Source organism: Eschrichtius robustus, chromosome 18, assembly GCF_028021215.1.
Source record: "Eschrichtius robustus isolate mEscRob2 chromosome 18, mEscRob2.pri, whole genome shotgun sequence".
Classification (NCBI taxonomy): Eukaryota; Metazoa; Chordata; class Mammalia; order Artiodactyla; family Eschrichtiidae; genus Eschrichtius; species Eschrichtius robustus.
This window is the reverse complement of record NC_090841.1, coordinates 79565890-79583474: the sequence shown is the minus strand read 5'-3', so window position 1 is coordinate 79583474 and position 17585 is coordinate 79565890. Positions and strand designations below refer to the sequence as shown.

At 50.0% G+C, this 17585-nt stretch overlaps 1 protein-coding gene across 1 annotated transcript in view; it reads right to left on the bottom strand.

Annotated features, from left to right (window-relative positions):
- Nucleotides 1–17585, bottom strand: part of COL4A2 (collagen type IV alpha 2 chain) — a 176507-nt gene that overhangs the window by 118793 nt on the left and 40129 nt on the right. Inside the window, exon 4 of the mRNA XM_068526966.1 lies at nt 1647–1727. Coding sequence (XP_068383067.1) covers nt 1647–1727 — 81 coding nt within the window. The remainder of the gene's footprint in view (nt 1–1646; nt 1728–17585) is intronic.

The window sequence follows — 17585 nt, the reverse complement described above, 5'->3', positions numbered from 1 at the left end:
ACCTTTACGGAAGAACAGCGTTCTTGTAAAAGCATTATGGGAGTTATGTTCACATATTGGTTCTATGTTAACTGATCATAAAGTGTGAAAAAGAATAGACCCAGCCCCCTTCTACTCAGTCTGGGTTCTGTTTGGCAGATCCCAGGGAGAATGCAGGTCCTATCAGAGTCGGGGTCGCTCCAACTCGGGGACGTCTCACAGATGCTTGTATACCACTCGTTTGCCTTCTCTGTGCCCGCAGAAGGCTGAGCTAGCCAAGCGCTGGGGAGGGGAGAGCCCTGCAATCAGGCTTTTCACCACTGCTCCAGAACCATCGCTGGGAAAACCTATAGCAAGGGACCCCAGGGGAATTTAAGTCTCAGGGAACGGTTTCCATATATTTAAAAACACTTCTCCTTGTTAAATGCTGATAAAGCATCTTCAGCTAGCAATTCCTTAAGCATAAAGTCCCCACTCCAAGCAGAGGAACCCTTTACTAAAGCAACAACAGCAAAAACTGTCACGATGAACACAGCCCGTGGAGACGGAAGCTTTGATCTCCTGGCAGAAGATCACTCCTCAACTGTGAGCTATGCCACTAAAATAACGGTCAGTCGCATGTTAGTACATAAGCCCACCACATTGATAAAGGGGTTCCCTGCCACGCCTTTTACGTATTTGACTTTTGGGGGCGACTCAGGTAGGGAAGGATGTCGGGTATAACACCCAGCCTCAGAGGTGGGTCTCTTCCTCCTGGTGGGTGGGGATGGAGCACGCCTACTTTGAAAACTGACTTCAGAATTCAACTTGGTGAAAGGCATTTGGAGCCCCCGAGGACGGCTGTCATTCCCGGTTCCAACAAGGACAGGGCGATGCAGGCGAGAAGCCCCAGCGGCCTTTTACTACCTGGCATCGGACAAGCATGAGTCCTAGAGGGAAATGCGTGATTCCAAAGCGTAAGGACGCAGAAGACTTTGCGACGTAAAACGAAATACCACTCCCCACAGTGTCACACGCCAAAATGGGCTTTAGACATACAAACAATTCCTTGTTAAAATCAGCAATACCAAGACTCAAACATCAGCTTTAAAGGCAACACTTTGATTGAACATATTACACCCAAAATCAGGTCCGTATTTCAAACTCTGCCAGATGTTACGGTGATAATTTTGGGGGGACCGTTTTTCTCTGACTTACCTGTGAAGTGGGCTTTACAGAAAGGGCATTCAGGGAATGAGAGGGATAATTTTAAAAGCCAAAGCGATTCTCAGTGGTATAACGCCAGCGCCCTCTAGTTTAAATGGATATCGCAGTATAAATGTGATGATGTTTTCTTTAGGCAGTGTTTTTACAAAATGTATGCTTATATATGATATAAATATAAAACGCAGTTGGATTATGTGTACCTATATGCATACCCATGTGTATTTATGACAACAAACAAGAGAAAAGAGGCTTGAGAAAGTTAACGCTGTTCTCAAATTATTAAGAAAGTGGTATAAATCGACACAACTTTGCATTATATTATTGTTTGCTTTGTGGAAAAGAACGCGCCTGTATTAAATTTCTTAGGAACGTATGCAAATGACTTAACCAGGCAGGATGCGGCACTTCGTTCAAAATGGATGTGTAAGGAAGATAACACTTCCTGCAGTGTGGCGACTTACCCATCCTCCTTTCTCGGGATAGCACTGGCAGCCCGCACTGCAGTCTCTCCCTCCACAGGGCACATCGAACTTCTTCACGCCCTGCAAAGATGAAACACAAAGCAGAGAAGAAGTTACCTCACAGTGCAGTGCAGCTACAGTATGCGTCATAGTGACAGGTGCTGACAGCCCTTCCAATTCTAACAACTACTCATTCAAAACATTCAGTAAGGGCTTCTCTGGTGGCGCAGTGGTTGAGAATCCGCCTGCCAATGCAGGGGACACGGGTTCGAGCCCTGGTCTGGGAGGATCCCACATGCCGCAGAGCAACTGGGCCCGTGAGCCACAACTGCTGAGCCTGCGCGTCTGGAGCCTGTGCTCCGCAACAAGAGAGGCCGCGATAGTGAGAGGCCCGCGCATCGCGATGAAGAGTGGCCCCCGCTTGCCGCAACTGGAGAAAGCCCTCGCACAGAAACGAAGACCCAACACAGCCAAAAATAAATAATAAATAAATAATAAATAAATTAAAAAAAAAACGTTCAGTAAGCCTTGAAAAAAATAGAATTTAATTTTCAGAGCAGTTTTAGGTCCATAGCAAAAGGTACAGAGACTTCATGCACAGCTCCCCCGGGGCCCCAACCTCTCAACCAAAAACCTCCCTCACCAGACGGGACACTTGTTACCATCAATGAACCTCCACTGACACACCATCACCGCCCAAAGTCCACAGTTCACATCAAGGTTGCTCTTGCCGCTGTACGTTCTATGGTCAATAAGCCTTTTTTCAGTGCCTACTAAATGCCAGATGCCAAGCTAGATCCTGGGGCTCGAAAGTCAAGGAGAACTTTCCCTGGATCCAGGGATCCCATGGGACGTGAGCCTTGGATACTGTGTTAAGCCCTTTAGTTTGGAGGAGGAGTCCAGGCACGTAGGAAGCAGCCCTTCATTCTGCTTGGCAAGGGGGGGATGGATTCTGGGAGGAGGTGTCCAAGGCTGAGTAGGATGGGGTTACGATAAACGCGCAGGGCGCTCCAGGCCCCCTTACACGGCACAGGTCCCAGTGAATTACAGGGAGAAGGGGCTTCTGATCCGGAGGCAGAATTTGCAAATACACCTGGTAGGATGACAAACCCTCACCTCCATCACAGGGTACCCGCCATCCGCGGAGAAGCCCCCCGCCCCTTCCCTTTCCCTGAGACGTGCTCACCTGGGGTGCGGAGGAGGGGGGGTTGGGGAAGAGGCTTTTCCTAAGTATTTATTCAGTCGGGTTGGGGTGACCTCCGTGAACTTTTCATCAGACACTGAGATATAACTCTTTGATGACGTTAGTGGACGACTGGGCGAGCTCTCTGGCTGGACGACTCCAGCGAGGAAGAATGCATTTATTTCTTGCCCTCGATCTCAGAATTTCAGGCAAAAGATGGGCTTGGAGATTGGACCGTGTCTGAGCTCTTCCTTTCAGACTGTGTCCACAGCACTAAATATTTTGAGTAGGAAATGACGATCAGATTGGCCCTCTTCTCCCCGCTCTCTGCTCAGCCAAGTGTCGGCCCTGCCCACCCCCACCCCCACCCCCATCACTCCCGACAGGCGAGTAAGCACAGCTGGTCACTGGGGAACCTGCGTCTGGCTCCTCACTCTTGGCCAGACCGTTCGGAGCCCCCATGGATCCCATCTGGTGGGGACCCTGGGCGCGGTGAGCTCTGGGGAGCACTTAGCCAAACCTTACGGAGCAGGCAACACTTCCCGACAGCAGAACCCATCCCAGCTTTAAACAAAACCGCGTTTCACCATAGCGACTCCATCCTCTCCTGAGTCAAGTCTCAGTGACTAAACAGGGGGTCACTTGGGGACTCCCTCTGAAGTTCTCTGCCTGTTTTTTGTGCTAGCACATCTGCCAGCATCTTCCCTGTTCCCGAAGGTTCACGCGAAGATGCAGATGGGGCTGCCTGGCCACCTCGGCAGCTCCTGCCAGGACGAGGCTTCCCGGACGGTCAACCCTGGTGGGCACACAAGTAAACCCTGACTCAACACCATCTGGCCGGAGCTGACCTTAGACCTCATCAGCAATGCACTGTCCTTTCTGTAGAGATGACACATTCCTTTCCTTTGCTAACTGCTTCCTACAGAGAGGTCTCATTTGAGAGTTTCACATTTCTTGTTCTTATTATCATTCTTTACCTAATCTAAAATCGGTGGCATCAGGCACTACTTTGAAGAATTCAAAAAAATCTGAAAATCTCAAACCCTTTAAAGAAACCAGTACCTCTAAAGTCTTTTGAATCTCCTGGGTATCCTTCTGTCCTAAGGCAATGAGATAGCCCAAGCTCCATAATGTAAGAGCAAACATGGATAAAATCCTTTCATGCCCTCCAAATATGATACAAGGTATTTGCCAATTTTTTTTATGGCTTCAGTGTTTGACTTCAGTGGGGCTCATTTTTAAATCCCACGATTTTGCATATTTGGTTTTTATACAACCAGCTCTGTGCCAAGCCATCGGCTTATGGATTCTAATGAGCACCGAAGTGAGGAGCCTGGATGGGCCGCCACATTTGTACTTTGTATTATGTACGACCGTGACGTGAACAGGTGCCTTGGCAAGGTGTTCCCGGCTCACACAATCAGAATTCATTTACCAGTTGTTTGGAAAGGGTAGAGGGACTCCTCAGGCTGAAGGGTGAAGCATAAACTCCTATTCCCCATCTGGTGCTTCACATGCTATTTTTAATTTTGATTTTAAAGCCACTTGCCAAATCCCTGTATATAAATCAATGGTTGAAATGATTTTAATGGTTTCAAATCGATCTAACAGACTTTCCATTCTAGGTTTAGGATATGCACTGGATTTAGTTATAGCAATGAGTTCTTCACAACCCGCTCAAAATTCAATAGCACTTTTCTGCTTTTGGAACTAAGACTTACAGGCTTGAAAACTCCTGGCCTCAATGCTTTTCAACCATGTGTGCATGGCTCAGATAACCTGACACAGGAGGTGAGGGAGACATTGTTAAGAAGCAGCCCTCCACCCAACAAGCCAATTTCCATCACGGAAACTCCAGCCCTCCTGTGTGTGTGTGTTTCCCATCAGCATCTTACATATCCTACAGAGGGGCTCTTAAGAATTCCAACAGTGACAAGAGCCCTAAGTACCTCCTTCTGGAATGTCAGGTCTCCAGGATGAACAGAAGTATTTACTTCACTAGGGCAGGGCACGTGCTCCAGACATCTCTCAGAGACTGAACAAGTCTCAGGCTGAGCCTTGGCATTCCCCTGACGGGACCTGGGCTCTGGAACATTCTCAAGGTACATATACCCTCCCGAGGGCCTCGGATGAGGAGTGTGTGAAGTGCTACATGGGGTCCTGTGTCTGTGTTCCAGCCCCACCCCACCCCCCCAAACAGAAGAACAAAAGCTCAGTCCAGCCACTGCCCAACCCAAGCCCTTGAGTCTACGCCCGAGTTGACTGCTCAGCACAACTCAAAGACAAACCGTGGTCCTCTTGTCGGCTCCTTAGTGAAGATGACAAGCCTCCTCCCCACCTTACACCCACCTCAAGAGTCTGCCCACCACCCTCCAAGATGACAAGCTGGCCCTGGCCCAGACCTTCAACTTCAGTGTTTCCAGGAGGGCATGATTTCACCGTAAGGTCCAAGCTCTCACAGAAACATCAATTCAATCCTCCATTAGCTTCTCACTTCAAGTCTGAATCCCCGTCGGTCACACGGTGTAGAGCAATACTCCGGCACCAGCTCTCCCTGAGCTCCCCTGCAGGTCACCAAGGTCAATGTCCAGCATCTGAGTGGGAGATGCAGCTCCCAGGGCCAGGAGGCTCCTGCAGACTCACTGTCACGGACCAGCTCCATCTATCCAACCGAGCAGGCCAAACGCTCACCCTGGTTTGGACACCCTTCATCCCAGCGCAGACAAGCGCTCACGGCCCCACAGGACCAATGATGCTGAAGGTCCGTGAAAAGTGCAAGGACTCCCATCCCTGGAGAATTCCCATCCCTGGAGAATTCCCATCCCTGGAGAACGCTCGAACCCAACACGCGCGGGTCCTTACTGCCCCACAGTCACACAGAAACCCACCCAGGCTCCGGGCCCCGGAGGAGCTTGCACCACACACTTCCCAGCCCAGAGCCTTCAGGGGAACACTTTCCTTCAACTGCATCAGCCAGAGGACCCTAACCCGCAGTTCCAAACACATATGACAGCTGGAAGGAGATCATTTATCCACCTTTTCACTTTGCAAATTCACTCCTCCCTCCCTCCCTTCCTTCCTTCTCCAGTGTTTACTCTGGGGGATGCACGGTGCTGGCCGCGGGTACAAAGTGGGGAAGAGACCATGTAAACAAGTAGACAAGAAAATCAAGTAAACGAACAACGAAGCCTACATCAGTTCAATTATGGCAAGTGCCACGAAGAAGGGGGTAGTCCGGAGTGAATAAGAGAGAAGAAAGCCCCACATGTTAAATCACGCCTGGTGACAGAGAGGACTGAGCGCCGGCCTTTCTCCTGCGCTGTGCTGTGCCCCATTCCTCCGTACGTGCCCACCCTGAGAGGCCGACCTCCTGCCATGTAACCCAAGGCCTCTGCTGCTGGAACCGTGGGGACAGACGGGGAACCGCCAGCCCTCAGGCCTAGCATTGTTATCACCAGGATTCAGAGCAGCTAGGATTGGAGCGAATTGGAACCCACTCTTCTCACGACCCTCAGGATGCGCCCACGTTGCTTCCGGGCCAGGACTCAATTTCAACTCATTGCTGATTTATCGTCCAAGACAGACAGCCCATGGTCTGGGACATCCTGAATCCTACTTCTCAACCAAGAACCATCTCTGTTGCTGCCAAGATGCGTGATCATTTCAAACCGTGGATCTAACTTCCAAACTGTGGAAGGAGGGGGACCAGGGGGATGAATCGCTACTTCCGTCAGCAGATGAACGAGCGTCACTGAGGACACTCCCATCCTGGCAGCCACCTCTTCTGCCACCAGACTAGAGACCAGCCCCACTGGCCTCATCCGCTCCTTCCAGGGAAGGCAGAGGAATTTAGCCTGCTGGGACACAGGGAAAGGACGTGAATTTCTTTTTTTACAAAAATTTTCCATTCTTTAAAAATTAACTTTTATCGGAGTAGAGTTGATTTACAATGTTGTGTTAGTTTCAGGTGTACAGCAAAGTGAATCAGTTATACATATACATATATCCACTTTCTTTTAGATTCTTTTCCCATGTAGGTCATTACAGAGTATTGAGTAGAGTTAAGGGACAATGAATTTCGACATCACTGTAAGCTCTTGACATCTCAAAAAGTGTTGCAGAGCTGATAGGAGTAGTTCTGAAAACTCAGTGTGAATTATAAGCTTTGGGAAGTAAGAGAGAAGCAGCATAAATGTAAGAAGCCCAGCAGACCAGGAACGTCTCTGAGCTGCACCTGGAAGAGATGAAGGGTAGGTAATCCTTGCAACAATTAATAGGAAGAAAACCCATATTGGCAAAGAAGGAGTGGAGTGGGAGGGGAATGGGGAGAGGACGGAGGGTGATTGATTAGAGGCGGGGGCTCAGACACAGCGTCAAAGAGGCGATCCACCCATGCTTGACATGCTGCTGCTTTGTCTACACCCTCGCCACTCCCAGCCTGCTGTGTGGACGCAGCACCAGCATTGCCTCGGTGCTAGTTAGGATTGCAGACCCCGCCCCAGGTTTCCTGGGTCAGAACCTGCTTTCTAGCAGGATTTCCAGGTAAGCACGTGAAGTCTGGAGCACCGTGCTAGGCTAATGGGCTGGCATGGAGAAAGGGGAATTTGCTTACAGACAATGAGGCAACTGCAAACCACTGAGCCATCTCTTCAGTGGAAGAAAGTACTACTTCCTGCAGGGTCACTGTGTCCCTGCCTAATGTGGCAAGTCCATCCCAGACAAGTGCCAGCCCTCGACATCCTTTGCCCCCTGCCACCTGGGCACCTGGGGCACAATTAGGGTGGCTCTGAGCACCCAGGACACAGTTTGAGCTTCTAATCAATCGCAGTGCCAAAAAATTTTAGTTCTCTTTTCCTTATTCAAAGCATCCTTTTTTTTTTTTTTTTTTAAAGTATTTGTTTATTTATTTATTTATGGCTGTGTTGGGTCTTCGTTTCTGCGCGAGGGCTTTCTCTAGTTGTGGCGAGCGGGGGCCACTCTTCATCGCAGTGCGCGGGCCTCTCACCGTCGCGGCCTCTCTTGTTGCGGAGCACAGGCTCCAGACGCGCAGGCTCAGCAGTTGTAGCACACGGGCTTAGTTGCTCCGCGGCACGTGGGATCTTCCCGGACAAGGGCTCGAACCCGTGTCCCCTGCATTGGCAGGCAGATTCTCAACCACTGCGCCGCCAGGGAAGCCCCAAAGCATCCTTTTAAGACTTTTTTTTTTGCTGAATTTTATCCTGTCCTGAATTAGTAGCCAGCATTGCTGTGCTGATTAGAAATTCTAGGAATTGGAAATGGCCTGGATTGCTTAAGAGCCAATTGGCAATGTAAAGCCATAAGATACATTTTCTAGAAACCTTGGATCATATTCTACTCAAATGGAATGCAACAGATGGTTTCCAGGGGCAACATGGAGAGGTCTGAACAAGAGATTTTTTTGGTTAGTTTTTTATATGGGAATTCTTTTTTTTGGAGCCTTGTCTGAATCTTGGCATCATTACACTTTTTTTTAAAAGAAAATTTTTATACATCTTTATTGGGGTATAATTGCTTCACAATGCTGTGTTAGTTTCTGTGTACAACAAAGTGAATCAGCCATATGCACACATATATCCCCATATCCCCTCCCTCTTAAGCCTCCCTCCCCCCCTCCCTATCCCACCCCTCTAGGTCATCACAAAGCACCAAGCTGATCCCCCTGTGCTATGCAGGTGCTTCCCACTAGCTATCTATTTCACACTTGGTAGTATATATATGTTGATGCTTCTCTCACTTCGCCCCAGCTTCCCCCTCCCCACCCCCTGTGTCCTCAAGTCCATTCTCTACGTCTGCGTCTTTATTCCTGCCCTGTCACTAGGTTCATCAGGACCGTTTTTTTTTTTGATTCCATATATATGTGTTAGCATACGGTATTTGTTTTTCTTTCTGACTTACTTCACTCTGTATGACAGACTCTAGGTCCATCCACCTCACTGCAAATAACTCAATTCCGTTTCTTTTTATGGCTGAGTAATATTCCTTTGTATATATGTGCCACATCTTCTTTATCCATTCATCGGTCTATGGACACTTAGGTTGCTTCCATGTCCTGGCTATTGTAAATAGAGCTGCAATGAACATTGTGGTACATGACCCTTTTTGAATGATGGTTTTCTCAGGGTATATGCCCAGTAGTGGGATTGCTGGGTCATATGGTAATTCTATTTTTAGTTTTTTAAGGACCCTCCATACTGTTCTCCATAGTGGCTGTATCAATTTACATTCCCACCAACAGTGCAAGAAGGTTCCCTTTTCTCCACACCCTCTCCAGCATTTATTGTTTCTAGATTTTTTGATGATGGCCATTCTGACTGGTGTGAGGCGATACCTCATAGAATGATTTAAAAATACATCTATTTGCATGGGCTTTAGTTCATCCTAGAGACATCCAAATCACCCTAGATGCATGGTCTAGGTTCCCCGGGGAGTCTTTCTTCTCTGGGAGAACAGAAGTCATGGAATGTTCTAAGCAAAGCCAGGTTCTAGCTTCCTGAACCAGGCATCTATCAGATTCAAGGAGAGACTTTCCGCCTTGGGCCACGGGCTCTCTGGCTGCCTGCAGAGACTGCTCCGCCACTTCTCACTGGAATTCAGAGAAGAGTCGGAGTAGAGATCAAGGGTAGCGGCTGCAGGATTAAGGGAGCGCCCGGTCCCACTTATTGCTCTCCGGCATCCTCTCTGAGCAATCTGCTGGCATCAGGAGGAGCCGGTGTCACATGGCCTTCATCAGGGATGGTGCAGCAGCGGGCAGAGAGGAAAAGCATTTCCTTGGCAGCCCGGTGAAAAGTGGGTACCCCATGCAGGTGTCTGGGGAGCAGCCCCGCTTCCAAACACAGAGAGAACTGCTCAGTGCCACTTCTCCCCATGTCAGATACTTAGGACATTTAAAAATAGGTTTCAACAACCACTTGGATGCCAGAAAATAATACACACGAATGACTTAGGCTCTTTAAGACTAGCTCTTTCTTAACTACCAGTGTGAACCATCCATGTATATTAAGAGAACAAATCCACAGACATGCACCCAGCTTTCTGCAGATGTCAATCTCTCTGAAGTTGATACAATACACATAAATGAAGGAAAAAATGCTCACTATTGTTCTCAACTTGCACAGAAGAAACGAGTGTTAATCAAATATACATGAAGACGCAAGAACAAAACTCATTTGTCCCCAAAGAAAGAATATTTTGTCCTCCACATGTTCCAAGAAACGTCTTGTCCAAGAAAGCCTTTTTAAGCCAACATACCTCCAGCCAAAAAGAGCAAATCTGGAGGGAATTTACAGATATTTTACCATTGGATTGTCCCCAGCATCCAACCCAAGCTTCCTGTATGGAGGGCTATTGAATAACCCATTCTGACTAACATAAAAGACAGACATTCCTTTTTTTAAAAAAGTAATCATCTTCCCTATTTTAGGTAAAAAAAATTTATACAAATCTTTGTCTTTGTCACAACTCCAGGCAGGCTGGACTTTCTAAAATTATCCTTTTAATCTAAAAAGAGGCCAACAAAGAGAAAGCCAACTTGGGAACAAGGTTCCCAGTAAAGTCCTATTAGTTTATCAAAACAGGAAATATAAGCCATTTCCGTACATGCAGCTTTAGAAATTAAGGAAATCATTCCAACATAGTATTAGCAAGACAGGGTATATGGCAGAGGAAGTGCAGATCACAGCCACTCCACACAGAACAAAACCCTTCTCCCCAATAAACTGGGTGGGAAATCCAGCCAATTTGGTTGCCTTTGTTTAACATTTCAAGGGCACCCAAAATAGATGTGTTGCTTCTGGAATGGTCCTCAAACTGTCCCTAGCTAAAGGCAGTGGAATAACTGATGGACAAAAGGGTCGCCCATTTAGATGAACGACCCCAGTGGACTCTTACCAAGTATTCTGATCTCTGACAGACCTGCAGTGAGATCTGTCCTCCCGGGGCTGGGAGTTGGGGGAAGAAAGGAGGGGAGGACGGGAACCGGGAACCAGACAGGATGAGTCGTTCAAGGGGAGATGAAGGGCCACAGGTCTTCTAGGATGGAGTCGTCAGGTCCCACAGGTGCTCACTTACTCTCACCCAGGTGAGCGAGCACCTGCGATGGCACCGCTCCTCCCGGCAGGCAGGACCGGGAGGCGGCGCGTTCGGGGCCCTCAGCTGAGTCACAGAAATAAGCTACGTGCTCTTCTACCCATACTTGCGCACTTACACGTTTGTATGAGCCTATAGCCAACTTCTTCACCTCCTCTTTCTTCCCAGGCTGCTCAAAGGCAAGGTGTGTTCTCCAAATAGAGCTTGCTGTTGACAAGACAGCAGAGGCGGCCACACTTTAATGCTGGGGCTTGGGTGCTGACCGGCGGGGAAAACGGAAAGAAACCCCAGTATCTCAGGAGCTGGACAGGACGGAGAGGGCTGCTGGCAGGCCGAAGGTCAGAACACGCTCCGCCATTATACCAGTTACGCTCATGACACTGACAGCAGGCTGACGACAGCCCGCATTCGAGCTGCTACCCTCAACGGTGAGGACGCCCCCGGGCAGGGCTGCTGGGCGGGTGTAAGTTGGGAAGCAGGAACGGGCAGACCAGGAGCGTGAGAAGACGGCAAAAGGCAGAGTCTAGGCCGAGAGACGACCTAGCTTCTGAAGCGCACCGCCCTTTGCACAAACTGAGGACAACTGTGACCCCGCCCAGGCCTGTGGCGAGAAGTCAGTGGCGTCTGTCGCGAAGCCTCCGGCACCATTTACACCTGAGGGTCACGAGGACGAGGCGCAGGCCTGGCTGCTGGCGCGGAGCCTCAGACACCGGAATGGGAGAGAAGCTCAGCCAGGCTGCATCTGCCAGCGCTTCCTCAGAAACACCTTGCCCAGGGCCAGAACGATCTCAGAGTGTGGGTGGGCCCACCTGCAGAGGAAGGCAAGCGGGCCACCTGGCTGAGTTAGGGAAGCGGGGTGGCGTCTCCTGTCACACACCCTCCGCCTGGGCCCTCTCCTCCCGTCCTGAGACAGAATGCAGGACGCCAGTGTGTCCCCTAGCGAGGAAGGGAGGGAGGCCTGCCGGGCGATCCGGCCCGGGTGGGCGCCAGTGCAGGTGCTGACATTGGTCACGCGCGCTCTGAGCGCAGGTGACGCACGCTCCATCCAGAAGCATCCTTCCCTCCTCCTTCACAGCATCCCTCCACGGAGCCACAGGGCCTTCACCTGACGTGATTCCAGGCGTCACTGCTGTTCCTCCATCAGGGTGGAGATCTGGAGATGCCTCATCTGGTCCAGAAACTTGAAACGTACACAGCAAAGAGCCAGGGGCACGGGACACGGGCGTGCAGCTGTTGTCAGGAACCAGGGACCATGTGGGTGGGGGTCAGCTGGACAGTGGACTCGACAGGGGACCTTACGAGTAAGTACAGAGCCAAGAGAGGACTCCTGGAGACGCAGGTAATTCTATCTTGAAGCCCGAAGGACGTCCCATCTGAAGCACAGATTGCCTCCACTTTAAGGTGTTTCTTCCCATCACCTAACAGCCAGATCATTTGCATTCCGGTCCCCTTTTACTTCTAATTCCTATCTGTTGAATACGTTCTAGAATTTGTCACCAGCACATTATCTGCTGCCTCTCAGAATATTCAAGGCAGCCACGGTCTCAGCTCCTAAGACGTCTGATTTATTTTCCTTGAACTTTAGAGATGTTTATGAACCTATGGCTGACATCTATTCTGAACCAGGGCTTAGTCCCTTGATTCCAAAAGTTGGTCTTGAACCTCTTCGTGTCTGGGCTTCCCTAGATGTTGACTTACGCATGAAACAGGCTCGAAGTCTCACGTAAGAACCAGTTCTATTTCTCGTCCAGCATTTGAAACAGCTCGTTCAGGCCTCCACGAAAGCCCCTCACTACCCATCCCACTCTTGGTTTCCTTTAACTGCCCTCTGGCACTGTGCCACCGGCACTGTGGTCACGATGGCCGGGGCGCTGCCGGTCTTACCAATGGCCAATGACCCAGGCAGGCTGGGTGTGCCTCAGGCGTCTGGTCGCGCATCGCCAAAGCCCCTCTTCCTGATGCCTCCGTGAAGCTGCCACAGGCGTGTGTAATTTGAGAGCCAGTGTGCACGCCGGCCAGCTTGCAGGAGTTGGCGCACCTGAGCGTGCACACACACACGCACGCACACGCGCAGCCCAGGTGGAACGATGCTTCTATCTGAAATCGTTCGACTGCTGTTGGGGCTTCTCTGGTGGGTCTGTCAGTAGACCAGTTTCTGGAAGTCACCCTCCCTCCGCCCTTGACTTCTCCATCCTTAATATAGACGGTCACCATTCATGTTTTTGTTAATCACTAATGCCCAGCGTCTTAGTCCATCCGGGAAGTTATAATAAAACACCAGGCTGGGTGGCTTCTAAACTGTATTTCTCACAGTTCTGGAGGCTGCAAGTCCAAGGTCAAGGCAAGGTTCGGTGTCTGGTGAGGGCCTGCTTCCTGCTTTTGTACCAAGAGCATCTTCTTGCTATGTCCTCATGTGGCAGAGAGGTCCGCAGGCCTCTATTGCAAGGATGTCTATCTCCATCACGGGGGCTCCACCCTCACGCCCTCATCACCTCCCAAAGGCCCCACCTCCTGATACCATCACCTTGGGGTTAGGATTTTGGGCGGGGAGCACAAACATTCAGACCATAGCACCGGGCAGGCTGGGGACTTGCGTCCTTCTGCTGTTACCCTTTAGTTTAGAGCCCACCTCATGCTCCGTTCACAAGACACAGCCCACTCTGTGTCTACACATCCTCTGGTCCCTACAGGCTCACTCTTCCCTGGACCAGCTTTGTTCTCCTGAGACCTGCCAAGGGGAGTTCTGTTCCTTTCCATCCACCGTTCCTTCCACTTCCAACTCCAGCCGAGTGCTTAATAAAACATTTTCACACAGCGGTGGAATGTCGAGGATTTTAAACGCCTGAGCGTGAACACCTCTGGGTCTCCATCCTCCTCGAGAACATGCCTTTGTGCACGCCATGCCTCTGGCCTGGAATGCTCTCCCTCCTGCCTTCGTCTCCCCTTCTGCAGAGCTGAGACCCACGCCCTCAAACACTGAGACACACCAGCCACTTGCCCTCGGGCACAGGAAGTCACGCTCGTGTGGATCTCACATCTCGGCCCTGCTCATTCTTTGTAAGTACCGGTGTTTTCTGCTGCAACATAATAGGTGACTGCGTCTGAAAAATGCTCACATCCTACCAAATGCCACCCGAAGCCAACAGGGAGCATGAGAAAGCCAGTGTCAAAGGCAGACCTGGCAGCTCGGGACCAGGGTACTAATACCATCAGCCATAATCACAGTAAAAGGCAGAGCACGGTTGAATAGACGCGTCACGTTCACGATCAGCAAAGAAATACTACAGTAAACGCAGCGCTTTATCTTACAGAGCAGTGAGGGCAGTGATTTGATGGAAGGGGGTGTCAGGAAGTGGTGAGACTGCTCAGTAGAGAGAACAGGGGCCACGTGGGCACAGATTGGGAAGGACCAGGCAATGGGCTGGTCTAGGGACGGGGTGGGGTGCTGAGTCAGGAGAGCGAGGAGGTGGGGCACCCGCGCATCGTGGCGGGAGCTGAATTCTCCGGCAGCTGGCTGTGCAACTGGGCTCATCCGGGCGTCTCCAGCTACTCTGTTACCCGGTATGCACATAACCCACTGTGCACACAACCTGCCCCAACCGACCTGACTCCCCTGACATCACCCTCCTGTGTATCAGCAACTGTCCACCCGCAGATGTGAGTTAGAGAAAATGCAGGTAACTAAACAGACCCGACTGCAAAATTCTCTTTCTCGCTGCTCATCCAGGTGTCAATGTTGTCATCCGATCAATAAGAGGAGAATCGGCCACGGTGAAGACAATTTTGGGGACTTCCCTAGCAGTCCAGCGGTTAAGACTCCGCGCTTCCACGGCAGGGGGCTTGGGTTCCATCCCTGGCCGGGGAACTGAGATCCCGCCTGCCGCGCAGCGCGACCGGAAAGAAAAAAAAAAAGACTATTTTTGACGAAGGCTAATGCCATTCAGTCATTTTTATAGCCTTAGGGATAGAGTTCTGTCTCAAAGGTGAGGAAAACATCTCATAAGGAGCTTTTAAGAGGCCACCTGTGTAATTATAGCTGGAGGGGAGAATTCTGTGCACACACAGTAAAGAGTCTCATATGTTATATTTAGAGTAAATGCGCTAAGTATTTATGAACGATTCTTTTTGTGCCCTCCTCCGCCATGAGAGACAGTCTAGCAAAACATCATTTAGCGCAGGCGTTACATCACACACTACCTGCTCTGAGCTTTATTTACACAGCCCGTCATTTCTTGGTGTCTCTGGCAATGAACAAAAATGTCTCTGCTGTGAGAGTTGGCTATGAGTCTGAAACGAATATTTAACATTGCTCTGAAGAAATGAAGTGGCTACGTCTCTTGAAGCTATTTACGCCCAGCCTAAGAGCTCTGTCCAAACCCCTCCCTCCATGACCAATTTTGGGGGGGAAGCCTGAGAAGAACGGAAGGAAAGAGACTTAGCAATGCTTTTTCAGAATACAATCAGATTTCCGTTCTGGTTGGCAGGGACTGGTCCAGGCAAGGCAGGTGTGGGTTCGCGCTGGTCTGCGAGGCATACCAGCAGTCTGCCTGGGCAGGCTCACATCTACATCCGAGCGGCTTCATCTTCGCAAACTTGATGATCCCCTGGATCAAAGCCACGGGGCTCCGAGCCAGGGGAGAGCCCACTCTAAAATCACAGCCACTCTACATTCCTGCTGGCCTGGCTTCTGGGGTAGAATTTCTGAATTTCTGCCTCACTCATTCTCCTATATGTACCCAGCCAAGGGAATCACACCTGGCAGCTTCCAGAAGCCATGTGACACGCCTTTGCATATTAGCAGTGAGACAGGATTCCTTCGCTGTGAGCTTAGGTTTCGCTTTGCATCGGCAGGTCTGTGAATAAAACCTCTAAGTCACAGCAGAACCACATTCCTGGCGCTGGCAGCTCCGTCTCAGAGTCCTGCTTGGTGCAGGCAGCGCTGTTATTTGTGTGCAGATTATCCACTTGGATATTTGTCCGCTTGGATACTCCAAGAGGGAATTTTCAGCCCCATGCTTCTCTTTGCTCCCCAGCAGGCTGTTGGGCTTTTTATTCTCACGGTCCTGTGCTGCGATCAGGGACCACATATGACAGTAGCTGCAATGTCGACCCACCAAACAGTAAATCTCCCTAGACTCGGTTCAGACCGAGTTTTGGAGCTGCCCTCCAGGGGTAAGGCTAATTCAGAATTAGCATGCACACATTTTTAAGGACTGGAAGCCAGTTCTGTCACACTGATGCATGAAACAGTTAATCTAGGCTTCTTATCCTGAACTTGGGGTGTCTGCAAGAGGATGGGGTCTTCCCAGGCCTCCAGAGTGCCCTGACTCTGTTTCCTGGGCTTCAGGCAGGTATGCAACGTCCACTGTGACGTAGGTACATGGATAGTACGTACGTACGCACTCTCAGGGGTGCCCTGTCTGGAGGGAGGTCCTGTGGCCTTGAGAATCATCCTGTCCCATGTGTCCCTCATCTGCAAAATGGGTAGAATCTACCACCCCTACCTCGTGGGGTTGCTGTCGGGGGGAAACGGGATGAGCTTAGCACAGTGCCTGGCATGTGGCAGGAAGGCTGTACTCTTCACGTCTTTAACCTTTGCTTTGTTTCACCCACGGAGGGAAGATACTGGCCCATCTCCACACTCACAGTTCAGATCCAGGGATACTGTAAGTGGCAACATTTTCACCGCTTAGGGAGATGGTTGTTCACGGGGACATTTGAATGCTTTAAGATTTTCATTCTAAAAGCAGGCACAGAAGGCTGAAACTACACAGAGCTCACGGGATTAACCTTGGATAGGCGATATTTTCATTTTAATTTCCATGTACTATCAATTTCCCCGAGTTAAGATTTTTGAGAGGGAGAATTTACTGTGCTAACTCATCTTTAATAATGGAATTCTTTTTTTAATTCAATAAATAGCTGGCATAGGCACAATTTAAGCCGCTCAACGACGCTGAAAGTTGTACCCAAGGTCAACCAGCGAGTCAAGGTCATCTGGGACTCAAGCCAAGACCTCCTATTCTCTTTCCATCACTATGAGCCCAAGATAAAAATTCATGAATATTGTCTGAGCCACAAGGCCTGTAATTCCCCCCATGTATCAAAAGTGCTCTTATCATATTACAAACAACTAACATGCTGAGATTATAAACATCCAAAAGAGTGGACTTCCTCAAATATTTTCAGTGATGTCATCTGGCCCTTCTTTCGTATCCGCTTTTATTATGCTCCTGTCCTTTCAAAACAGAGTGTGGGCCACGGCACAACAAAAGCCAGGAAACGTCGGTACTATGGCAATAGGACAGACCTGGAGATGAGGAGAGGCTGGGAAAGTCCAAACGCCCCCCGACGGGGAAGGAGGGCGTCCACACTGACACGGCAATCGCGTCTGGTGACCTAGAACCTGTCTGCCACTACACAGACCTACAACTCTGGCTCTGCTCCTCCGACAGGAGAGTACTGAGTTGTTCTCATCAACAGACAGACACCACCAAACGTCTTCTGGAAGCACCTTTGAGAGCCTACGGCCTGTCATGCTCGCTGAGTACCGTCATGCTCGCTGAGTACCAGGGGTCCGGAGGGGAACAGGTAGGTCCCCTGCCCTTGGGAGACTAGGAGTTCACCAGTTCTTACCAATAAACGCTTAA